The sequence below is a fragment of the Megascapheus bottae genome, chromosome 17 (genome assembly GCF_031878675.1).
Source record: "Megascapheus bottae isolate mThoBot1 chromosome 17, mThoBot2.hap1, whole genome shotgun sequence".
NCBI lineage: Eukaryota > Metazoa > Chordata > Mammalia > Rodentia > Geomyidae > Megascapheus > Megascapheus bottae.
In genome coordinates, this window is record NC_143525.1 from 34,241,203 (window position 1) to 34,266,525 (window position 25,323).

Sequence of the window (25,323 nt, forward strand, 5' to 3'; positions counted from 1 at the left end):
GAGGGAGGAGCCAGAGCGGCCGCCGCCTCTGCCGGAGGAGCCGCGGGGCCGCCACACTCGCCCCCCGCCCCCCCCCCGCGCTCACTCGCACTCACACCCGGGCGCTGGAGGCGGGCGGCCCGGGCCCCACCGGCCCCCCATGGACGCCTCCGGCTCGGGGCGCTAGGACCCCCCCGCGGTCGCCTACCCAGCCCGGGTCCGGCGCACCACGCCGAGGTAAGGAGGAGGGCGCGAGGGGGCATTAATATGCAAATACCTCGCGATTGATTATGCAAAGCCGCGGGTCTCGCCAGCTTGGCCGGCGAAGCTGGGGGGTACCCCGGGGGTTCCCGTTGCCCAGCGTCGCCTTTCCCCGGCGTCCGGGTGACCCTGTCATAGCCGGGGAGCTTGCAACTGAACGCCCATGAGGAAGGGAGGTGGTGCTGGGCGGTCGGGGGGGCCCCCGGGTTCGCAGGCGGAGATGGCGTCCGGGCCTCCCCCTCGAGGGCCCGCCCGGCGTCTGTCCGGCCGGTTTGCGGCGCATTCCCGGGCCTGGGGCCCCCGGGGCCCAGGCTCCCCCGCCCGCCGCGCCGCGGTTTGTTTACGGTGCGCCGGAGGCCTGCCCCCCCCCCCATACACCCGGCCCCCACCCCTAGCCTCGGAGACCGAGTGGCCTTTACAAACCTGCCTCTCCAGCGGCGGAGGGCAGCGTGAGTGCGGTGGTGGGAGGGGGCTTGCTTGGACCGGGGAAGGCCCCCTCCCCGCTCCCGCCTCCCCAATTGAGCATGGCTCTGGTTGCAACACTCCTAATTGCAAAAACGCGGCTGATGGGGGGGGAGTGCGTGTGTGTGTGTGTGTGTGTGTGTGTGTGATGATGGGGGTGTGCTTGATGGTCCCAAGATGATTAGGGGAGTTAACTGGCTGGCATGGTTGGAGAAGAGAGGAAGGAACGGACCTGTGTTGTGCGTGCCCCCTCCCTTCCTTTTTTCCCCTCCCTTTGCAACGTGTCTCTAGTGCCCCTTCTCCGACTAGGGCCCTCCCTTGTCCAGTGTGAAAGGAAGGCCTGGGAAGATGTCAGAAGCAATGGAGACAGCCACCCATTCCAGGGACTGGGGGGGGGGGGGGCTGCACACAGAAGGAAAGCCAGTGCGATTGGAGCCTGCCCCTCAATGCTGGCTCTGGCCCCAGAAGGGGGAGGGGATGAAGGGGGCCATTGTCCAAGATGAAGGGGGAAGCAAAGGTGACATGCAGACACAGATATGCCCACACAGCCACATGCATACCCAGGGACACCCAGGCAGACTCAAGGACAGGAGATGTTGGACACACCCACATGGGGACAAGGGAAAAAGGCAGGCTGAGGCTGCATGGTGGAGCTCGGAGGGGCGGGACACACCCACGAGAGACCAAGAGCAGGGAGACCAGCCTATGCACATACCCACGCACAGGGTCACACGGAGATGCTGTCACACACAGGAGCAAGGAGGAGTCACTGTCACCCACACAGAGAAAGTCACTCTTGCATGCATGCATGCATGCATGCGTGCACACAGCCACACAATTACAAAAGACCCTGTCACTCGCAGGCGCACATGTGCTCACATATGCCCAGTCACGCAGTCATCGTCGCCTGCCATGACCGTCGCTGTCACTCAGTCAAACACAAACGCAGTGAACACATCAATACATGTGTACACAGCCTAGCAACAAGTATTTTCCTGGACTCTTACCGTGGAATTCTGAGGTCCTATAGACAATAAACCTCCACTCCCGAGAAAAATAAAATTCATCTGTATGAAAGGACTTCAGCATAATGGTGCAGAGTGAGCATTCCCAGGAACACATTCTCCATCACTGTCCCTTGTCATACCACCTGATTACTAGATGGCAAGCTCCTTGAAACCTGGGAGAATCACTTAGAAGACCTCTGGATCCCACCCAGAGCCTAGCACAGGGTGTGTTCTGGAAACACCTGTTAGTTGATTGACTGCAGGAACTCAGGTGCACTCAATTTGTGCACTGTCCCACAGACTTGTGTGCAGAACACATGCACAAGACACAAGTCCACACAGTCAGAAGTCCACTCTGGCAGTGTCTAGACAACTCTAGGTACACACATGGCAGCCACAGCAATCAGGCACACACCTAGATACACACATACAACCACTGACTTTTCCTTCCAGCTTCTTTCTGTCTTCTAAGTTCAGACACTGCATAGCAATAAATTTTTTTGGAGTGGGGGGGCGAAGACAAACAAAAGCAAAATGGGTGCTAGGGGGACTCCAGAGGGTGAGCCATGGGCCTGAAGCAGCATCCAGTGACTTCCAGCAGCTGGGATTGTCCTGGCTACTGGGGGAGGGCTGGCTCCTAGGGAGCAGCTGGGTTTTCTTGTTCCTACCATAAAAGCCAGAGCAGGGACCTGGCTTGAGCCTTTCCTGGGTCCCCTTAATTGCCCCCAGCTGAATGTCTGCCTCCCACCCTGAGTTCAACCTCCTTTCCCACCCCTACCCTCCTGTCCCTTGGAAACTTCCCTTCCGAGGCCATATGCTGACCAGTGTCTGTGTGAGTGATGTGTATTTTTGACTTGGAATTTCTAACTCTTGTCTCTCTCTGTTGCTCTGACTTGGGGTGTCTGATTCTCTCCCTCACTGCTTGTTTCTCTGCCAGTCTGTGACTCTCTTTCTCTCCCCCTGCCCCTTGTCTCCGTTTCTGCCACAGCCGCTTGTCTTTGAGATGGGAACTGGCAGCAATGTTCTTCATACTTTTCCAGTTGTTAATGCTCAAACTCTGGCCTTCTATCCCGCCCGCCCCGCCTCTGGGGTCAGCCGGAGGTTGGGGTGGGGGGTGGGGGGGTTCTGCTGGCTGCTCAGGACATCCTGCGCTTCCTTAGTGCTGCAGCTGAGGCTGGCCAACAAGTTTGAGGGGCTGGGAATGGGGGAGACGGGTTGTCAGCTATTCCCTATGCTGATCCCTCAGGCTGGCACCTGGGGCCAGGGGACACCAGTTCTGTGGGAGCCATGGGTACGAAGGCTGCGGCTCCTCCCTCCACACTGACCTAAGTGGGAAAAGCATGACCCTGTTCAGCAGTGGCGGGAATTGGCTGGGTCCACAGCAGGACTTACAATGGCCTTTCTCCACACCCCTGGCAGCTGAGACCCACCTCAAAGATGCCCAACAGCTGTGTTCTCCTTGCCTAGCTTTAGGCCTGACTCTGAGAGTACAACTGCTCAGACTGTTGTGGAGTGAAAGGAGAACCCCTTACTCACAAGTGAGGGTGGAAAGGGCAAAGAAGGAATTTAAGCAGAGGCTACTGGGACAGGAGACCCGAAACTCAGGGGGTAGGTACCAGGCATTTCTGGCCAGGCTCCCTCTAGCTTTGGACTACTTGAAGGATGAGGCACCAGTAAGGATTCTACTGTAGCGCATCCATGGGCTGCTACAAAAGAGAAAACTGAGGCTTACCACACATAGTCGGATGAAAGAACAAAGTATCTTTCCAGCAGGCTATGTGCTGTCATGATAAAAGGGCAGGCATGGTTTTGGAGCTAGACTGTCTGAGTTTGACTCCTAGCTCTTCCTCCTGTTGGTTGGGTGACCTTGAGAAGACTTGATTTCCCTCTTGCCTTATGTGTAAAGTAAGGATATTAATATCTACTTCATTAAGCCTTCCACGTTGATAGATAGTTCAGATGCTTTGAAAAGTACCTTGTTTGTACCAAGCAATATGTATTAACCTGCTATGGTGATTGAAGAAACCTGGGGGTCGTGGGTCCCCTGAATCTCTTGGAGAAGCTAGGTGGAAACATCACAGGAATGGGAATAAGACTTGGTAGAGGACAGTGGGTCTCCATTTTTCAGCCTCCTCACCACTAAGGTCACCTCTCCCTCTGTTACTTATTTTTGCAAGCTAGAATCTGTTCCCTAACCCTCACCTTTTAGCCTAAAAGGAGCCCTTGGCATCTCATCCTAGGACACACCTCCCCAGATAAGGGCACACGTCCTGGCACCACTGCATCTCTTTTGGGACAAGTCTGAGTGATGGCAGCAGGAGTGATAACAAGGAAACAATCCCCTCCCCCCCCCCCAGCTCTCTCCCTTATACAAAGAGGTAGTAGTAGCTTTACTCTTTCCCAGGGTGTGTGTTTTGGGTGGGGCGCAGGCTAGCATGCCACCTATGTACTACCATCCATCAACCAGGACCTGGGCCTGCCTCACTCAGATCGGTCATTAGTATGAAGGGTGGTAACAGAGAGGAACTGAGGCACTGAGGAAAGTATGTGTGGTAGGCATAGCACCTGGAGATCTGAGGTCTGCCCTAGGTTACCCCAACCTCTTTAATCAGTGCCTTCCCTTCAACGTAAGGTGAGGGCAATGGGGGTGCCCCTTGGTAGGGTGACTGGAATCTTTGGAGTGGGACCCAATCTCAATTAACTCCTAGCTACAGAGGTGTGCTTGGGGAACCTCTTTGGTGGGGGAAGCAGAAGTGACAGGCTGGGAGTTGAGGGGCTGGGTTTTTAACCATTCACAACGTGCAGAACTAGACCTGGGCTTGTGTTATCTGCTTCACTGAGAGTGAGGACAAGATTGTAAGGTGGTTGGGGTGGGGGGGGTTGGGGCGGGAATAACTCAGTGGTAAAATGCTTGCCCAGCATGTGCAAGGCACTGAGTTTGATCCCTAGCACTCCTATGAGAGAGTCAGAGACAGAAATAGACAGAGAGAGGTGGGGGGGGGGGGGGAGAGACAAAGACAGACAGACCAAGGGAGGAGGAAATGAGAGACAGAGAGGGAACTCACCTCAGACAGAAGAATGGGAACCATGTTCAGTGTTCATTCCATGTTGCTTCCTGGCATGTTAAACAATACCTGTGGATTCTTCCCTCCCAGGGCGCGAGTACACACACACACACACACACACACACACATCTTGGGCTAGTGTGCAGCAAGGCACATGTACTTTCACCTTAGTGTGACTTGGCAGGTCAAAACTGGGCTACTAACACCCCTTATGTTGTGTGTGGTAATTTAAAGGGAGGGGTCAGAAGTTCTGAAGCAGACAAGAGGAATAAAATGGGTGTTATTATGCCCAGGAATGCTCTCCCTGTTTCTTTGCTGTGGGATGGGCACTGAGCTTGAGGAGTAGGACTGGCAGAGGTGGGAGTTACAAGTTAGTGCCAAAGGCACAGCCACACCTCCCCAGAAATGGCAAAGAGCAGCGTGATTGGTCCAGGCACCCAGCCCACCTTCTCCTTCGCCTGGTCCTTCTTTCTCTCTCTTCTAAAAGAGATGGGCTCTTAGCTCCCTGAGCCTTTGGCTGCCTGTTTCATTTTCTCTTTTACCAGGCATAGGAAGGGGGAGGGGACAGCTTTAGTGGCTATCAGCATTTTTGTACACGTTAGTGCGTGGGTGTGTTGTACACCCATCCATGTATCCATGTGAGAGTGTTTCTAGTGCATGTGTGGGCTGGGGAGGGCTCTGAATATCTCCTTGAACAGTACCAGAGCTCTGCAGCTCTGCGCATGCGGGGTGAGTGAGTGTGTGTGTGTGTGTGTGTGTGTGTGTGTGTGTCTGCACGTGTCTGTGGTGTGTGCCGGAGACTCAGCTGCACTTGCTTGCACGTTTTCTCTCCCTTTCTCCCTCTTTCTCTCTTTCTCACACATGCACACACCCTTCCCAAATCTTCCTCCTCCTTCCCCTCCCTTCGTCCTTCCTTTCCTATTCCCTCCCTCCCTGTCTTCCCCCTCTGTCTCTCCCTCTCTTTTTCTCTCTTCCTCCCTCTGCCTCTGCCAGTTCTGCCTGGGTGGGGGCTGGCTTCTGCCTCCCTCGGGTGCAGGAGAGAACATCCCTGCCTTCTTTCTTTTTCCTTCCACCATTTCCTTCCCTTCCTAGGCAATGTGCCCCCTCCCCAGGTGCAGGACTTTTCCTGCCTTAGATGGGGAGGGTACAGAGGGAGTCCCCCAAGCCTTGTACCCATGATGCCATCTGCAGCAAGCGCCTTGGCCCCGTGACATTCATGCCTCCAGCATTCAGCTGCCCCAGCTCCCAGCTCCAATTACCCACTGGCTGCTGGGGGAGGGTGGAGAGAATGTGCCATGCCCAGCTTAGGGGTACTCCTAATGCTGCCTTTGGGGCTCTTTGTAACTCGCACCTCCATTCCTGAGGGGAATTGGGACAGAAGGGCTGAGCTCTTGAGCATAGGTACAGGCATAACTACCCATCAGTGGGTACAGTCTGGATGTGACCAGGAAAGTGACTTCTAGTGCCTAAGTGCCCACCTTCAAACCTGATGCAGCTGGCCTAGACTAGAGCAGAGGCCTAGATGAGAAGCAGGTGAGTGAGGTTAGAGAAGAGTGGGGTGGGAAACCAGTCTTTGATCTCAGTCCTGGGCATGTGGCCCAAGAAGGGCTGCTGTTTGTATCTTTCTGTCTCTGACCTGCAGGGGAGAGTTTCCTGTTAGATTCTCGGAGGGGGGGTGCAGGGAGGAGCCTTTGTTTAAGTAACCCATATCCCCCTTAGGTTGATCTTTCACCCCTATTTCTCATTCTCTAGCCTCTAATGCCCCAGGGTTAACTAAGCGATCCCACCTTCTGGGGCCCCAGCGAGAACCTTACCAAGGGATACTGCCTCCCTCCCCACCCCCACCCCCACGCCTGCCAAGCTATGCCCAAGTCTGTGTACTCCTCTGCCACATCACACCTGCCAAACAGTGCCTTGCCTTCCCGCCTTCACTCTCTCTTTCCTGGCACGAGGAGAGTAGAGAGTTGGGTGGGGCAGCCCTGCCCAATCCGTACCTGAGAATAGAACTGGGGCTGGAGAGGGGCATTCTGGGGAAAGAAAGAGCTGTCCCAGGCCAGAGGAGGCATCCGCCCCATAGCATGGGGCATGCATTACTGTGGCAGATTCTCCTATGGCCACAGGCTTGCAAGGGGGACTGGTGGGTTGCTTACTGCTCACGGGCCCATGTTGGCACTGGGCACGTCTACACACAGATGCCTGTTTGCCTGTGCATGCCCATGTGTGTTTGGGCTCTAGCGGCTGCCCCCGCTCCTCTAGGTTTTGCTCTTCTTGGTTGGCTGTATGGCGGAGAGTCAGGATATCGGTGCTTCGTGATTGGGAGTAGGTTGTTGGTGGGAAAGGGATTGCCCCCCACCCTGGCAGCAGGCAGAGGGGAAGGGGAGAGAGAGGTGTGAACCTACCCACAGCACTATTAATAGCCCACATGCCAGGCCACCAAGAACCAGCCGTCACCGTGGTAACCATTCCGACTTCCTCCCCTCCCCCAGCCTCCAAAGGGTGGGACTTAGGCAGGGCAGAAGCACCCCACCACACGCGCACACACACACACACACACACACACATGTGCACGCATGCACACATACACATGCACACACACATACACATTCTTTCATCTTTCTTTGTTACCTTTCTCTCTTTGTTTCCCCTCCTTCATGTCTATCCTCCCCTTTATCTGTCCTCTCCACATCCCACTTTCTTCTCCCATCCCCCCTTCCCATTCTCTCCTTTCTTCCTTTCCTTCCACTTCTTTAACATCCCCAGCTCTACCCCCTTCCCTGCCCTGTCTCTTTGTTCTTCCTCATCCCATCTCCCCCCACCCTCCTGCTCACATGGCTTTCCCTCCTGCACTCTTTGCCTTTCTCTTACTCTTCTTCCTCTCCTTTGCTCAGCCCTCCTCCCCATGTATACCTCTTTCTATGGTTGACAAGGAGGGCTGAGGTTTCCTCAGCACATTAAGGACAAAGTTCAGAGGCCCCAGAAAGGTGGGGCCAACGCCAAGCACAGATACTCAGAAGCGCAATGTGTGTGTGTAGTGTTTGGAACTAGATTGGAGGAGGGGGGAGGCAGAGAGTCCCTTGTGGCTGCCCCAGAAGCACTTGGGGAGTGTCCCTTGGATCCACGGGACTGCAGTATGGGACAGACGGCAGTGGGAACTTGGCCTAGTGCCTTTGGATGCCGCATTGGCTTCTCATCCCGGTACCCCTCGTTGCAGAAGCACTTAAGCTTAATGAAATGCTTCCCCCTCTGCGGGCACCTTGCCCATGCTGCCACCCGGCAGTTCTTATCTGACAAACAGGGAGTGGGTGGCCAGGCCAGCTGACAGGTGGGTCTTGCTGTCCTGCTGTCCAGAAGCGTCTCAGAGCCCCAGAACTCCACTCTCTTCTGCCTCCTTGGGGCTGAACCTCTGCCTCTGTAGGAAGCAGGGAATGGGCCAGGGAATATTAAGAATATTAAGCTGGACTCCTGGAGGAAGGGAGACAGGCTGTCCTTCAGGGTGGGTATCCCTAGCCCTGTCCCCTTGCCTGATGACCTTTCCCTGCCCACAGCTAACACATCTCACATGGTTTATGCCTCTCTGCGTGCTGGGACCTCTGCCTGGGCAGTGTTGCTTCAGTAGGTACATCCCTGGAGAGACTTCACAGAGTCTCTAGAGATTCTAGGCTCTTGCTAGGTTCCAGGCAAGAGTACCCTAGGTAGCAAGGGCAGCACATTGGTCCTCTGCCCCCTGCCAGGGGCTCATGGTAGTCTGGGTTGCACTAACAGGCACCAGGACACATTGAGCTCAGTAAAGAGGTGGGGCAGAAAAGGACACTGCCCCTCCCCCAGTGGGCACGTGCAAACCCTTGGCAGTGCCCAGACACATTTGGAGTTAAGGCCTGGCCTGGAAGGGGAAATAAACAGGGTGGCTTAGGTTGGCACTGCCCCAGGTCTGCCCTGTAGCAAGTGGTGGCAGTAGTGTGTGTGTGGGGGGAGTTCCCCCAGAGCTATGCCCTGGGGCAGGAGCTGCCCATGCCAGTGGCTGCCGCTGGGGTTCCCTGCCTGGCTTGGCCTACAGCAGCTAATACCCATTCCTCCACACCCTGGGCTTTTTTGCCTGCCCCCAGGGCCTGTTCCGAGGACTGCCCCTCTCTTTCACTATGCCCACTCCTGGGTCTGCCTCCTCCCCTCCCAGGGGCACTTGGGCCTCCGGCTGGCGAGTGGATTTTTCCAGCTTCTGTAAACAAGTGGTGGCAGTGTGCCAGGCGGGCAGGAGACAGGCGGGGGCAGCACCGCAGCCAGGGTGTGCCAAGCACCGAGGCACAGACTGAGGGGAGACAGGGAGACACCAGACCCAGAGAGAATGAGAGAGAGGGAGAGAGGAAACATTCAGACACACACAGACAGACCAAATGGAAGCCTTGCTAGATAGAAGGGGACCAGAATACCCTCCATTGTCCATCCCAACCCCCTACAGTGCCCCTCACCATATCCCTCTGTCCTGACTGAGGGCAGAGGGCCCCAGTGCCCAGCCCTGGGCATCCCCACCCACTCCTTCTCTTTCCCCACCTCCACCCCTTAGGGCTGGCTACGCCATTATAAATTTATAACAGGAATTTCTCCACAAGCCAAGAAAAACTTGACCTACTTTCGTGAAAGCTCCCTGGACTAAGGCGCCCCACACTCGTTGTTTTCCCCCCACCAGTCTCCCATCCAGCCCCCACCCCCACCCCAGTGCCCAGTCATGGCCTGAGGGGTGACAGAGTCAGAATGAGGCTTTTTTTTTCTGTGCTCCTCCCATATTCCTCACCCAGGGGCTTGCCTGGGTGGGTGCAGAGGCCCTGTCCTGCTGCCTGGCCCTGCCCAGTGCCCTGCCTTATCTCAGCCCCCTCCTCTTACCCTAGCTCCTTATCAGTGTCTGGGGGTGGGGCCAGGGGGCCCAGGGTGCGATCTCTGGTATAGCAGTCACGTGATCGAGGTTGTGTGTTTGGAACTGCACCCTTTGTCCCCCTCCCATTGGCTTGCACCTGCCTGTGTGCCTGCAGACAGTACACCATGGGTCTGCAGGCCAGGGCCAGAGGTAGAATGTAGAGGGATGGTGTGCCCAAGCTGGCATTGTTTGGCTCCAGGTAACAGCACAAGGTTGGTTTAAGAACCAGCTGTGAGGTAGTCATCCCTGACCCGTTTGCTTCTGGCTTTGTGAACTTTGAGTGTCTCTCTGAGACTCAGTTTCTGCATCTGCAAAATCCTGCTGCCTGCTGTGGAAGACAGTTTTTTTTTTTTTTTTTTTTTTTTTTTTTTTTTTTTTTGCCAGTCCTGGGCTTGAGCTCAGGGCCTGAGCACTGTCCTTGGACTTTCTCAAGGCTAGAGCTCTACTACTTGAGCCTCAGCACCAGTTTCAGCGTTTTTGTATGTATGTGGTACCGAGGAATCAAACCTGGGTCTTCGCGCATGCTAGGCACTTTAACCACTGGGCCAAACTCCCGGTCCATGGAAGGCAGTTTTATCTACTCAGTTGTTTTGTTACTTTCCTTTCCTGTTCTCTTGCTATTCTGATGACTGGCAGCTCAGCCTCACCAACTAAATCTCATCCTCAAACTGGATGATGGGATTTGGGACCTTGTATAGGAGACATAAGGAATCAGAGACAAGTTGTGCGATTAATACTGGGCTGGCAGCAGGGGAGGCCATTCCTCATTGCTTTCTGTGTGTCTCTCCATTGAGGCACTAACCTGGGCATTCACAATCCCTGCCCTTGTGAGTACCCCTATGTGTGTACTGGAAACGGTTGTCTCTTAACTGAGCAATCGTAGGAAAACTTGGTTAGAGGGTGTTAACAATGGCTAGCATTTAATAGACACTCATTAAGAGTTAGGCATTTGTTTGAATGCTAGTATTGAGACTTGTTACCTGCCACATGGATGACCTCATTCTTTCCCTCCATCACTCCCCATGTCTGGGGCATAGAATGTGGCACTCCAGTCGTACCTGCAGCATCAAGTTATGGTACCCTCCTGTGCTGGTCCTCCATGCCTACCACCATCTTGTTATGGTCCCTGGAAACCCCAAATGTTGCTGCCAAAGGAATTGTACCCACCCTTCCATCATGGTACCTTCTTATACCTGCCTTTCTCTTGTCTCCACAGGGATCTCTGGATAGGACAAGACTCTGAAGTTACTTCCCCAGTCACCTAGCCCAGGACCTCCCAAGAAGATCCAGCTTGCCCCCTCAGCTCTCCCACCTGCCACTCCCTGGCCCCTCCCACCACCTGCCTCCCCCCTTGGGGAGCAGGGCATGGTGTGAAAGGCCAAGTGCTGAGGGGGGTACCATGGGTGCTGTGCCCTAGGGCCTGGGTAGTGGGGGGTGGGTGACCTGTGGGTGTGCCGGGGGGGGGGCAGTGTGCCCACCCCAGTCTCTTGGCGTGCTGGAGGGCATCCTGGATGGAATTGAAGTGAATGGAACAGAAGCCAAGCAAGGTGGAGTGTGGGTCAGACCCAGAGGAGAACAGGTAATCAATCTGGCAAGCTGGTAATGTCAACTCTACCAGCAGGTACAGACACCTGCCTGGGCAAGAGAACTGAATTCCCTTTTAAGTACTACTACCTTTTTTTTTTTTTGGTTGGTTGTAGGATTTGAACTCTGGGTCTGAGTGTTGTCCCTGAGCTCTTCAGCTCAAGGATACCATCCTACCCCTGGAGCCACAGCATCATTTCCAAGTACTACTGCCTTTTTAAGCACCTCTGGAGTTGGATGTGAGGTCAGCAAGCCTGCTGCCTACCTCAGTCCAGGAGATGACATAATCAGATATCACAGAGAATTAGGCACTTGGATTGAGAGATGCCTCTTTTGAAGGAGGAAGTGATACAGGACAGAGTAATTACAGGCAGCAGGCATGTAGTCCCTTCCTTGACAGTGCTGGACAATTCCAAGTGCCCTGATTGTCCTCCTCTGTCATTGCTATCCTCCCCTAAGCATGTGTGTGATCCAAAGGACCCTCCCGGGTTTTTTTTGTTTTTTTTCCCCTCTCCCTACCAGCCCCTTTACCCTCTGACCACAAACAAGTGCATTGACCACAAGCCTTGGTGCATGTAACATGACATTTCAGTACACAGGCACCAATAACTATTCGTCATCACCCATACTTATATTTGGAATCTACTGGGATCCCAGCCCTATAAGCTCTTCCTTGTTCTTGGTCAAGGGCGGGCACTGTCCTGGGGCTCCTCCCAGGAAGTGGATGTGCATACCAGCCATGAAGGTTTTGCTTACACGTGGGTGAGACATCAGTCCTGCACACACAAGTTGAGATGTTACCTATGTTCTTCCCTGCCCTTGAGCAGTCCAGAGGGTCTTTGCCTCTCCCATCGGCTCCAAGTGGCACAGAGCTCTGTCCCAGTTGGCATAGTATCCTGGGAGCTGGGTACAGCTTGTGCCTATGGCCGAAGAAGAAGTGGGGGTGGGGATGCTCTGGGGAGCAGTGTGGCTGGCTGTTGCCTAGGAGATCAAATCCTGAGCCAGGAGGCCAAAGGCTTGGCCAGGCAAAACCCTGGGGCCCAAGACTTGTTCCCTGGGGTATATTGAGGGAAGCATAGAGAAAGTAGATAGGGATCCTAATTGTGTAGGAAAGGGCACTGATAAAGCCCCTTTCCGAAAAGCTTTAGACCTCAGGAGATTATGAGAAGGGACAATCTGGTCTGCTATGTATCTGTCACTTGCATCTTTTCTTGTATTTCCCTGCTGAGACTTCTGTGGCTCTGGGAGAGACTACCCTGAAGGCTTGAACAATGGCGGGAATGCAGGTTCCCAGTCCCCTAGGACTGTGGCCCCTCCCCCAATGCTTCCCCTCCCCCTATCCATGTGCCACCTTGTGGCTGTCCTTGGGACTGCACCCAGAGGATATGAATCTAGCCATCACTAAGATGCCAGCTCTACAGGAGCCTAGATAGCCCAAGTTCTCCCCAGTTCATGCCTCCAGAAGGCAAGAGGGAGGTCTGACCCTCCAGCCTGGTAGGAACCAGACAGAGGCAAATTCCCTAAGGGAGTGGAGCCCAGGGCCGTCTGTGACTCTGACCCTGGCCAAGGTCACTGTGTCAGTGTGTTGGGAGCTGTGTCTGGCTCCAGGAGGAGGGGCCCTGCAACATGCCACGCACAAAATGGGTGTGGTGTGGAAGGTTATACAATCCTTGCATGCGTGTAGAAGGCTTATGTAACCTGTGTGTGCTGAGATTATGTAACATGTATGTGGAGAACCTGGCAACATGTATGTACGGTGTCTGAGGGTGGCTAAGAATGCCTTGCATGGAAGGGTTCAGGATTCTTGTCCTGGCTCCAGCTCTACAGCATGGTGTCAACCAGGCTGAAGTGGCAGTTGAGTTTGCTACTTTGCTAAGTGGAGGATGATGCTAGTGTTTTCTGTCACTGGGGGTTATTTAGCATATCCTAGAAATTAGGCAACATGTCCACACTAGTGGGAGGAGGTAGAACTGTTAGCTACCTGTGCAGAGTATTATATAATGCACAGAGAATATCCTAGAGGTCATAAAACATATTTGAGAATGCCCTGAAAGTTGCATAGATATGCAGATTTAAGGCTTATTACCATACTTGGATTGATACTGAGGCTGCATAGCTCTTCATATGCGTGGGTGTCATGTTGCAGATGCGTGTGTGTGTGTGTGTGTGTGTGTGTGTGTGTGTGTTTTAAAGGTTACATAGCTTTTAAGAATATTCTAAGCCGAGCGTGGTGGCTCAGGCCTGTGCTCCTAGTTCCTCAGGAGGCTGAGACCTCCTGAGGATCACAGTTCAAAGCCAAACCTGGCACTAAAGTCTGTAAGACTCTTATCTCCAATTAATCACTAGAAAATGGGAAGTAGCGCTTTGGCTCAAGAGGGAGGGTGGTAGCTTTGAGCTGAAGAGCTCAGGGACAACAGCCAGGCCCAGAGTTCAAGCCCTAAAACCAACTTAAAAAAAAAAATGGGACGGGAGCTTGGCCTAGTGGTTAAAGTGCTTGCCTAGCATGCACGAAGACCCGGGTTCGATTCCTCGATACCACATACATAGAAAAAAGCCAGAAGTGGTGCTGAGGCTCAAGTGGTAGAGCTCTAGCCTTGAGAAAGTCCAAGGACAGTGCTCAGACCCTGAGCTTAACCCCAGGACTGGCCAAAAAAAAAAAAAAAGACTATTCTAAGAATTCTTCCAGCCTATACGTCATCTACAGGAGGTTTAAATATATGGATATCCCATGAATTATGGGTGTTTAAGGTCAGCAGTGTATATGCATATGTGTCTGCATAGGTATGTATGTACATGTGGAGGGACACATATGTGTTTATATGTTATAGGTATTGGAGCCTTAGAACAATATGTGTGTATGCATTGAGGCCCTAGAGCATGCTTTTGCCCTTAGTTAAGTCCTTTATCTGTTTCCTGCAGCTGCCAGATAGCCAGACCCGTCTAAGCTTCCTTAGCTGACCTGGAGGGTGGTAGGTAGAATATGGACATAAAGCTGGAGGGAGCTGAACCTAGGGGAGTGTCTATGCCCCTTAGGTGAGAAGGCATTATCTAAAGACTTGCTCTGTGATCTTACTCACTTTGCCCTTATCCAGTGCCAGGTCACCAGATGGAAAGCGAAAAAGAAAGAACGGCCAATGTTCCCTGAAAACCAGCATGTCAGGTAAGTCTGACTGTGTGTGTCCCTTTTCCCTACCTCTAACCCCACAGACCGCCCTGGGCCTCCCCTGAACTCTTGACTGGTACCTCCTGTGGTGCTCCTGGGGAGAGCCTGGAGATGAGAATAGTCCTTATGGAGGGATTAGGTCAGGAAGTGCCTCTTTTGTTTTCCCATTCATTTCCCATTAATCAAGGCCTGCACTGAGGAACTGAGGGTGTATATGCTCCCAAGATGGATTGCTCTCGCAAAAACCCCAAGTAGTCCCTGCTACACAGGAAGAGGCCAGATAGAAAAATCATTTTAATACAAGAGTTTAAGGCTAGGCTGAGCAATATAGCAAGAGCCCAGCTTTGGGCGGGGGGCGGGGGGAGCGCGTTAAGAAAAGAGAAAAGAAAAAAAAATTCTGGATGGGTAGTCAAAAGTACAGATTTACTGGGTATGGTGGTACATGCCTGTAATCCCAGCACTCAATAGACTGAGGCAAGAGAATGTGGAGTTCAAGGCTAGTCTAGGCTACATAGAAAGATTCTTTTCTCAGAAAACCAATAGAGAGAAAGAAGAAGCCAAAAACCCTGCTGAGATTTGTTATATTAAAGGGACAAGATTACTTCTAATATGTCTCTAGGATCATAGCTTTCTACCTGGAACAAAGTCCCTTCAGCAAGACTGGACAAAGAAATGGGCCAGAAAAATTGGGGTTGGGGAAAGTATAGGAGCCTCTCTACTGGGCTCCTTGCCATACCCACTGTCTCCACCCTTTCCTCCCTCCCTCCCAGGGTATATCCCTAGTTACCTGGACAAAGACGAGCAGTGTGTCGTGTGTGGAGACAAGGCAACCGGTTATCACTACCGCTGTATCACTTGTGAGGGCTGCAAGGTATGGACCAGCCATCTTCTCCCCTATCCCACTATCCCAGCCCCTTCTCACTCTCTCAGCATCTGGCATGGCAGACAAGCTCTATAAATATGTAACCTAATCCAGGAGCTGGTGGCTCATTCCAGTAATCCTAGCTAATTAGGAGGTTAAGATCTATGAGGTTCAAAGCCAACCCAAGCACAAAAAGTCTATGAGACTCTTATCTCCAATTAACCACAAAAAAAGCTGGAAGTAGAGCTATGGCTCCAGCGGTAGACCACCCAACCTTCAATAGAAAAAGCAATGGTGCAGCAACCAGGCCCCGAGTTCAAGCACTGGTACTGATATATAAAAACAAAACATCTGACATGAAACCAAAAGCCCACCTGTTATATCATTCTTCTTCCCTTCTGTGTTTATTCTTTCATTCCTCATCTCTGTCTGCCATTTGTTAGGAAATTGCCTAACCTCACTAAGCCTCTGTTTTTTTCTCTATAAATTAGGGATAATTATAGTACCTATTTCCTAAGGATTGTTCAGAGAAGTAAATGAAATAATTCACATGAACTGCTTGAAACAATGCCAGGCACATAAGCATTTGATAAATGTGTACAGTGGTGGCTCAGATGAAAGTAACAAGTTTTCCCTGGACAGAGAAGACAAGGACTTGGAGAAGATCAATTCAATTTTATTTTTGTTGTTTCAGTCTGCAAAGTTTTTCTGGGCTTACTATCTCCTGAAAATATAGACTTTTAAAGCAACAGTGGTGGCTCACACCTGTAATCCTAGCTACTCAGGAGGCTGAAATTTTGGCTCTACCCCTAGATAGTTTGAATTACTAGGTCTGGAACAAGACCTAGGAGTCTGTATGTTGGGTAAGTGTGCTCAGTGATTTTAATACACCCCCAAAATCTGAGAGCACGGGCCTTGCTGTCTTTTACTTGAGGACTACCTCTAGCTCTGCTGCCCATTTAGCCAGAAGAAAATTGTATTACGTTCTCTAAACTTCCATTTCCTACTCTGCAAAATAGAAACAGTGACAGTTTCTACCTCCTGTGATTGTCATGTAATGCTGCATGAGAGAAAGGGTGCCAAGCACGATAGTATGTATTCAACCAATATTTGCTCTTCATGCTGCTGCCATCTTGATGCTTGACATTTTTCCTTTAAAACAAAGATCAATCCTGGCCAGGAGTATGGCCTAGTGGTAGATGCTTGCCTAGCATGCACAAAGCCAGGGGTTTGATTCCTTGGTACTACATTCACACAAAAAGCCGGAAGTGATGATGTGGCTCAAGTGGTAGAGTGCTGGCTTTGAGAAAGCTCAAGGACAGTGCCCAGGCCCTGAGTTCAAACTTCAGGACTGGCAGAGAGAGACAGACAGAGACAGAGAGAGAGAAAGAGAGAGTGAGAACAAGAGAGTGCAAAAAAGCCAAGAGAGAACATAAGCCCTGGGTTTGAGATCAGTGCTGATTTTCAACTTATTTAGCATGATGAAAAAATAAGATATTAGATTTCCAAAGCTGCCATTCTTTGTAGTACCTATACTACCTCAGGCCCAATGCACTCCATTATAGTCATAATTCTTGCTGCTGCCTCCTCCTCCTCCTCCTCCTCCTCCTCCTCTTCCTCCTCTTCCTCCTCCTCCTCCTCTTCTTCTTCTTCTTCTTCTTCTTCTTCTTCTTCTTCTTCTTCTTCTTCTTCTTTTTCTCTTTTTGCTGGTCCTTTTTGAGCCTGAGCGCTACCACTTGAGCTACAGTGCTATTTCCAGCTGTTTCTGAGTAGTTTATTGGCCACTTATAGACTTTTCTTTGAACCTCAATCTCAGATCTCAGCCTCCTGAGAAGCTAGGTTACAAGCGTGAGCCATTGGCATCCCGGCCACCATTTTTTTTTTTTTTTTTTTTTTTGCCAGTCCTGGGCTTGAGCTCAGGGCCTGAGCACTGTCCTTGGATTTTCTCAAGGTTAGAGCTCTTCCACTTGAGCCTCAGCACCATTTCTGGCTTTTTTCTATGTATGTGGTACCAAGGAATCGGACCCGGGTCTTTGTACATGCTAGGCAAGCACTCTACCACTAGGCCAAACTCCCAGCCCCGGACCACCATTCTTATTCCTTTCACCTCAGCAACTTAGGGGCTAGGGCTTGTGTTTCTCAGATCCTTTGACCAGGCAGAGCTTAGAGGTCATTTGGAGGGGGTGCCAGGCGTCTTCGCTCCCTCCCACCCTTCCCCCATGAACTGTGTGGTTCATTCAGGAGAGAGAAGTCACAATTAGAACCCGCTTCATCTCCCCTCCAACCGTAGGGCTTCTTTCGCCGCACAATCCAGAAGAACCTCCATCCTACCTATTCCTGCAAATATGACAGCTGCTGTGTCATTGACAAGATCACGCGCAATCAGTGCCAGCTGTGCCGCTTCAAGAAGTGCATCGCTGTGGGCATGGCCATGGACTGTAAGGGGCAAGGCTGGGGGTGGGAGAGGTCAGGGATGACAGCTCCCTTCCAGCATACCCACAAGGCAGAGGTACAGTCAGTCCAGGTCAGATTGATGGTGGAACATTCAGGCATCTTAATCCCTGATGCCCTCATCTCAAGGGAAACAGGGTTTCTCTGTGGGCCCTGCACATGGCCTCAGTGCTGGGAATGTCTGAGAGCCTTAGAGACAGGAGTGGAGTAAAAACCATGAGGCATTCACCCTGGTTCGCATGTTCCTGACTCCCAGGGAAAGTACCCTGCTTCTGGGTAAAGGACATGTCTGGTTTTCATTGGATTGGGATTAGGTGGCATCTATCGTTACTGTACCATATTCGACCAAAATATACTGGCCCTCTGCATTGGAGCTGACATGTTCCCAGTGATTAGACATGGTCCAAGTTGTGACACTCAACTGCTAGTTCACTTGGGAAGTCACTTCACCTCTCTGGCCCCGTTTCCCCTCTCTGTGTACTAGGCTGCACAGACAAAAATTACTATTAAGAGTCATTTTCTGACAGGATTGTGGAGAGGAGAGAGAGGATACCAAGCAAAGACTCTCCTATCTCTCTGCCAACAGTGGTTCTAGATGACTCAAAGCGAGTGGCCAAGCGCAAACTGATTGAGCAGAACCGGGAGCGGAGGCGGAAAGAAGAGATGATCCGGTCCTTGCAGCAGCGACCAGAGCCCACTCCTGAGGAGTGGGATCTGATCCACGTTGCCACAGAGGCCCATCGCAGCACCAATGCCCAGGGCAGCCATTGGAAGCAGAGGCGGAAATTCCTGGTAAGAAGACGGGCACAGGGAGGCTTGCCTTCTGTAGGAAGCCTCCTTGGTTTAATCTAATCCAGAGCCTTTACTCCCCTCCCTTTGGCAGTTCAGATTTTGTACACCTACCTGTGTGTCATTGCTGACTGGGTTTCACTTCTTCCAGCCAAAAAGATCTTCCATGCAAGGTCTGGCCTCCCTCATCAAACATCCAGTACGGAGAGGACTCCTCCTTCTTTTCTTGTCCACCATGACAAGGAGGGAACTATGAGGACACAGTCATGTAACAGTGTCTTTTTTTTTTTGGTGGGTCATGGGGCTTGACTCAGCCTGGGCACTGTTCCTGAGCTCTTCAGCTCAAGGCTACCGCCCTACCCTTGAGTCAAGCCCCACTTTCTGTTTTCTAGAGGTTAATTGGAGATAAGAGTCTCAGATCCTTTTGTGCCCCAGGCTGGCTTTGAACCTTGATCCTCAGATCTCAGCTTCCTGATTAGCTAGGATTGTAGATGTGAGCCACGACGCCCAGCAACAGTGTCTTTTTGAGCACCTGCTGGGTCTCAGGCATTGTATCAGGACTGGTAAACTGACTGCCAAGTGGGTGATCAATTTGGAAGAAGGTGGACAACTGGCTCATCCTGGTTCTTTATTTTTGTACCTGTATTGGGGCTTGAACTCAGGACCTTGAGCTCTAGATTGGCTTTTTTGCTCAAGGCTAGCACTCTACCACTTAATCCACACCTCTGCTTCTGGCTTTGTTGTTGTTGTTATTGGTCCTGGGACTTGAACTCTGGGTCTAGGTGCTGTCCCTGAACTCTTTAGCTCAAGGCTAGTGCTCGACCACTTGAGCCACAGCTCCACTTCTGGTTTTCTGGTGGTTTATTAGAGATAAGAATTTCATGAACTTTTGTGCCCGGGCTGGCTTTGAACCATGATCCTCAGAGCTCAGCCTTCTGAGTAGCTAGGATTACAGGCATGAGCCACTAGCACTTGGCTAGAATCTATCAGGAGGTAGAACAGAGCATGTGAAGAGCATTTGCCCTAATGCCAAGCATTGGACTGTGTGTGTGTGTGTGTGTGTGTGTGTGTGTGTGTGTGTGTGTGTGTGTGCAGGTCTAGGCTTGAATTCAGGTCCTACATGCTATCCCTGAGCTTTTATGCTCAAGACTAGCACTCTACCAATTGAGCCACAGCTTCACTTCTATTTGTTTGGTTTTGGTTTTGGTGATTAATTGGAGATAAAGAGTTTTACATACTTTCCTGCCTAGGCAAGCTTTGAACATCAATCCTCAGATCTCAGCTTCCTGAGTATCTGGGATTATTATTATTGTCCACCAATGCCAAGCAAGAACTAGTCATATAACTTTGACCTTATTCCTTATTTTCACATGTCCTCAGTTTCTTGGTCTGTCAAATGGTGACGATGATTTTACCTTCCTTCTAGGATTGAGGTAGGAGTGAAAATGAGATAAAATCTGCAGAACAGATTTAGTCTAATACCTGACTACATGTTTTCAATCATTATAGCTATTATTCTACTGCAGCTACTACTGTTCTTACCATTATTATTAGCAGACTTGGGACGTTTGCTTTACCCTCTGGCCCAAGGTTGAAGGGAGAAATTCAGGGCTGGGACACAGCTGTCCTGCCCAGTCCTGGCCAACCTTTCTTCCCCAAGCTGCCTTGGAGCTCCCCCTGGTGGGCAGGGAGACTCAATGAGAAGTTGAAAGGGGTCTGCAACCCCAGCTGACCCCCTTGTCTTTCCCTGTAGCCCGATGACATTGGCCAGTCACCCATTGTCTCCATGCCTGACGGAGACAAGGTAGATTTAGAGGCCTTCAGCGAGTTTACCAAGATCATCACCCCGGCCATCACCCGTGTGGTGGACTTTGCCAAAAAACTGCCCATGTTCTCCGAGGTGAGTGGCAGATGGGAAGAGAAACACAACAGCTTGTGGGAGGGAATCCAGAGGGCAATTCCCCAGGTTTCCCAGTCTCACCAGGTTCTCCCCTGGGTGATTTCTGTAAACCAATATACCCCGTACACACTCATGGGTAAACACACACACACACACACACACACACACGCACTTGCACACCAGAGATGACTAATATTGAGCCAGCTGGCTTCATGTACCCACCTTCCCAGCTGTTCTTCCCTCAAGTCTACATGGCCATCTCACCTCCCAGCAGCCTGAGTGTTGTCCTCAGTTTGCACAGTCTGTCCTACTAGCTGTGAGGCCTTGACCAAGTTCCCTAAAAGCTCCTGTACCTCAGTTAGTTTGTGTGCACGGGGTTGGCTGTAGCATGGTGGGATCTACTTCTTAGGCCTTCTTAGTGTAAGGGCCTGGGCCTGGTCCAGCATCAGGTGGTTGAAGAGCAAACTCCCTACAAAGAGAAGGGATAGTGAGTGCTCCTGTGGCCCTGCCGCCCTGCAGCTGCCTTGCGAAGACCAGATCATCCTCCTGAAGGGGTGCTGCATGGAGATCATGTCCCTGCGGGCGGCTGTCCGCTACGACCCCGAGAGCGATACTCTGACGCTGAGTGGGGAGATGGCTGTCAAGCGGGAGCAGCTCAAGAATGGTGGCCTGGGCGTGGTCTCTGATGCCATCTTTGAACTGGGCAAGTCACTCTCTGCCTTTAATCTGGATGACACAGAAGTGGCTCTGCTGCAGGCTGTGCTGCTAATGTCAACAGGTACCTGACTGCGCTGGGAGGGCCTAGAAGCCCTCAGGGGTTCAGAGCTTAGCTGCTTATTGCTCTCCTCTTTCTTTACTCTTATATACTCCCCCAGCTCCCCTCTGTCATTCAAGCTGTCCTATCCTCTGCTGTCATCTACTTCCCATCCCACCTCTGGTCCTCGGGCCCATCACTGACCTCCCAGCCCCTTTTTGTTTTGTTTTGCCTATGCTGGGGCCTGAAGTCAGGGCCTGGGCACTGTCCTTGGACACTTTTTACTCAAGGCTAGAGCTCTGCCACTTGAACCACAGCACCACTTCTGGCTTTTTCTATGTATGTGGTACTGAGGAATCAAACCCAGGGCTTCCTGCATACTAGACAAGCACTCCACCACTAGGCTATGCTCCTGGCCCCTGGTGTTTTGTTTTGTTTTTGTTTTTGTTTTGTGGGAGGGGGGCAGGGATTAGGCATAATCCCATACATTTTTCTTTCAAAGCAAGTGTACCACTTGAGCCATAGCTCCACATCTGGATTTTGAGTGCTTAATTTGGGTGGAGATATGACTTTCATGGACTTCCCTGCCTCAGCTGGCTTCAAACCACCACCCTCAGATCCTCACATCTCATTCTGAACTTCTGGCCCTCCTGAGTAGCTGAGATTTCTGGTGTGAGTCACGAGTATCAGGCTGCTTTGTCATGCTGTGTGTGTGTGTGTGTGTACTGAGGCTTGAACTCAGGACCTGAGTGCTGTCTCTTAGCTTTCTTAGCTTTTTCTATTCCAGGCTGGTGCTCTAAGACTCTAGAGTCACACCTCCACATTTTTTTTTCTTTCTTCTTCTTCTTCTTTTTTTTTTTTTGGTTAACACAGACTTTCCACTCCAGGCTGGCTTTTGAACCTTGATCCTTAGATCCCAGCCTCCTGAGTAGCTAGCTAGGATTACCAAGCCACTAGCTCCCACCCCTGCTTTATTCTTTATCTTCCCTCTGCCCATTCTTTCTCTTTGCCCCTCATCCTGGCACTTACATGCCCCTTTGTTCCTTACTTCCTACTTTGTTCCCACCCACTCTCTGTTGCCTCTCCCTTATGTGTCCAGTCCTACCTTTTATCCTTCAGTCTCCTCTCTACCCCCATTTCCTCCCCACCTCTGTCTACCATCAGCACTTCTCTCTCCCTTCTGGCCTTCTTGTCTCCATTTTTCTATTCCTCGGTCTTCTTTATATATTACTCCCTGCCCCCTGTTGCTTCAGTGCCCCATCTTATCCTGAGCCAGGGAGTTACCCCTATTCATGTCTCTTGGTGTTGTTTTCTTCCCACATTCTCTACTAGCTTCACACTACCACCTTGTCCCTTGCTTGTGTTCTCCGCTACATGTCACCCGTGTCTTTCCCAGGGCTTTGCCACTCAGCCATCATGCCTTCCCTCCCTGTAGACCGCTCGGGCCTGCTGTGTGTGGACAAGATTGAGAAGAGTCAGGAGGCGTACCTGCTGGCGTTCGAGCACTACGTGAACCACCGCAAACACAACATTCCGCACTTCTGGCCCAAGCTGCTGATGAAGGTGACTGACCTCCGCATGATCGGGGCCTGCCACGCCAGCCGCTTCCTCCACATGAAAGTCGAGTGCCCCACCGAACTCTTCCCCCCACTCTTCCTCGAGGTCTTTGAGGATCAGGAAGTCTAAAGCCTCAGGCGGCCAGAGGGTGTGCGGAGCTGGTGGGGAGGAGTCTGGAGAGAAGGGGTAGAGCTGGGGACTGAGAGAGACCTCCCACCTCTTCTCTCCTTCCTCCCATCCTTGGATAGATGCAGCTCCCACATAATCCCTGCACTGCCCAGATCCCCCTCAGAACCTCCACAGCCCTGAGACAGGGCAAACAAATGAACTTGCGATGAGGACAGTATGGGAGGCTGGGCCCCGAACCCCATCCTCCAAGAAAGTAGGGGAAGGGAGAGCAGAGGGACAGGCCATCTTGACTGTAGGGAAAAGAGAAATGGGGGTTGGGGGCAGATGCCCCCACTCAGCCCGCTACCCATAAACAAGAGAGCCCCAACCCAGTTTCTTGGCCTAGATTCCCCCTCCAGGCGGAAGGGCCTCTACTTCCCCAGGTGCCTGGATGGCAAAGGACAGCCTGGCTTGGCTCCTCCCCTGGAGGCTAAAACATGATAAGTCATCCTAATTGCACTTTGGAAACCAAGCAAGGGGAGAAGATAAATGAAGAAAAACTAGACAGAGGATAAGAAAAAAAAAAAAAGAAAAAGAAAAAGAAAAAAAAATAGAGAGAGAGAGAGCAATAGAGAGAGAGACATGATATTAAGTTATTAGCTGAGGCTGGCCCGAGGGGAAGGACCCCACATCCCACACCCATGCACTTTGAGAGCTGCCCTTCTGCCCCCCAGATCAGAGAAAAAAATGCCCCCCAGCAGACCCCCAAGGGTAGGGCTGCCGATCAGAGCTGTGAGTTGACACAACAGGGTCCTGGCACCCCCTTGCCTTGCCCCCCAGCCCGTGCCCCTTTGGCACCCCTAACCCCAATACTTCCTCTGTCCTTTGCCACTCGTGCCCGCTGAGTTCCATCTACCTCTCACGCTGGATGCCAGCTGGCCCTTCACCAGCCTGCCCTGCTGCCCACACAGCTCCCTTTTCAAGTGCCCAGCCCCAGGGGCCTTCCTGGTCCCCCTCCTCGTGCACCTTGGCACCCACACAGGAAAAACTGTGGCCATGCTCCTTCCCTCCTCGTATCCTGCAGTATTAGCTACAATCCAGATGCTGCTGTGGTGGGGAGGGGTTGTGTGTGAACATCTCCCAGAGCCTCCACTCTTGTAGAACTGTTTCCCTGTTTCCTGTCTGTCTTCTTAGCCCCCTCTGACTTCTGCCCCCCCTTTTCCCCAGCCCCACTCAATGCATCCAACCCAGACTCGGGTGGATGGGCACAGAATGGGGATGTTCCTGTGAGTGGCTCTTAGTTGAAGCCCCAGAGGAGGAGGCAGTCGGCGCTCCTCCTGTTTTCTTTGAAGCTCTTCAGGCTGGCTGCCCCTTTGCCCCTGGGACTCCTTTCCCTTCTTCTCTCTAATTCAGGGACTTTGGCTTGAGCCACTCCCCACCCTCTGGGAAAGAGTGCTCTGTTGGTCTATACTTGGGTGAGCTACCCTCCTCCTCCTCCTCCTCCTCCTCCTCCTCCTCCTCCTCTTCCTCTTCTTCCTCCTCTTCCTCCTCTATCCTCCTCCTCCTACCCCTGTTGGCAACAGCCTACTTCTCAGGGGAGAGAATGGGAGGGAATTGGCCCTCCCATAGATGAGAGGGAGGAGAGGAGGAAGGACAGAGCAGACCAGAGGGCCCTGGGCTCAGGGCTGCATGTCGGCAGGGATGGATGGGTGGACATTGGTGCCCCCCGGAAGCCATGGGGAATGGGACAGGGGGTGAGTGAGGGGTGCCAGGGCTTCCTGCGCTTTTGCACTATTGGAGCAAAAATGTCTTAAGCAGTGGGGAAGTCTGCCACCCCACTCTTACCCTCAGCCTGCCACAGCCCCCTCTACACACACACACACACACACACACACACACACTCTACAGAGGCAATTCTGTGCTGCCACTCAGGGCAGTGTCCTCTCGCTGTTCAAGTGTTCCCACTGGGTAGTGGGCCTGGAGGAACATCCTCTGTCACTTGTGCAGATGCCTGCCCTGTGCCTCTGGGGCCCCAGGGCCTCCTGCACTATCTACTGTCTTTCCTCGCCTTCCTGCCATCTCTCTCTCTCTCTCTTTCTCTCTCTCTCCCCTGGGGTACTGGTTCCTATATTCCTCCAGCCCCATGGGTAAACCCTGCTGCACCTTCCTCCTATGCCTGGGAACCCAGTGGAGTTCCTGACCTGCCTGCTGTCTCTCCCCTTTCTAGACCCACTCCTGTCCATCCAGCCCCATCCTTAGCCATATACTTGGCCTCTTCTCTTACAAGCACTTGGAATCCCCCTCCCTCCCCAATCATATGAGCTGTGATCCCCCTCCCTTTTGGCTTCTCCCCTTCCCCGTGGTGACATGGAATGTGTGTGTGTGTGTGTGTGTGTGTGTGTGTGTGTGTGTGTGTTTCTCTGTGTGTGTGAATGTCTGAGTGAGTACACGTGGTAGGGGAGGAGCCAGGGAGAC

General features: G+C 52.2%; 1 protein-coding gene across 1 annotated transcript in view; it reads left to right on the forward strand.

The window, feature by feature from the left end:
- Window positions 1-25,323, forward strand: part of Thra (thyroid hormone receptor alpha) — a 26,325-nt gene continuing 1,002 nt past the window's right edge. Inside the window, exons 1-9 of the mRNA XM_090350806.1 lie at window positions 1-216; window positions 10,897-11,259; window positions 14,357-14,424; window positions 15,198-15,298; window positions 17,580-17,727; window positions 18,327-18,532; window positions 20,283-20,429; window positions 20,949-21,207; window positions 22,619-25,323. The exon at window positions 22,619-25,323 is cut by the window's right edge and continues 1,002 nt beyond it. Coding sequence (XP_090206932.1) covers window positions 11,207-11,259; window positions 14,357-14,424; window positions 15,198-15,298; window positions 17,580-17,727; window positions 18,327-18,532; window positions 20,283-20,429; window positions 20,949-21,207; window positions 22,619-22,869 — 1,233 coding nt within the window. The 5' untranslated portion in view covers window positions 1-216; window positions 10,897-11,206 and the 3' untranslated portion in view covers window positions 22,870-25,323. The remainder of the gene's footprint in view (window positions 217-10,896; window positions 11,260-14,356; window positions 14,425-15,197; window positions 15,299-17,579; window positions 17,728-18,326; window positions 18,533-20,282; window positions 20,430-20,948; window positions 21,208-22,618) is intronic.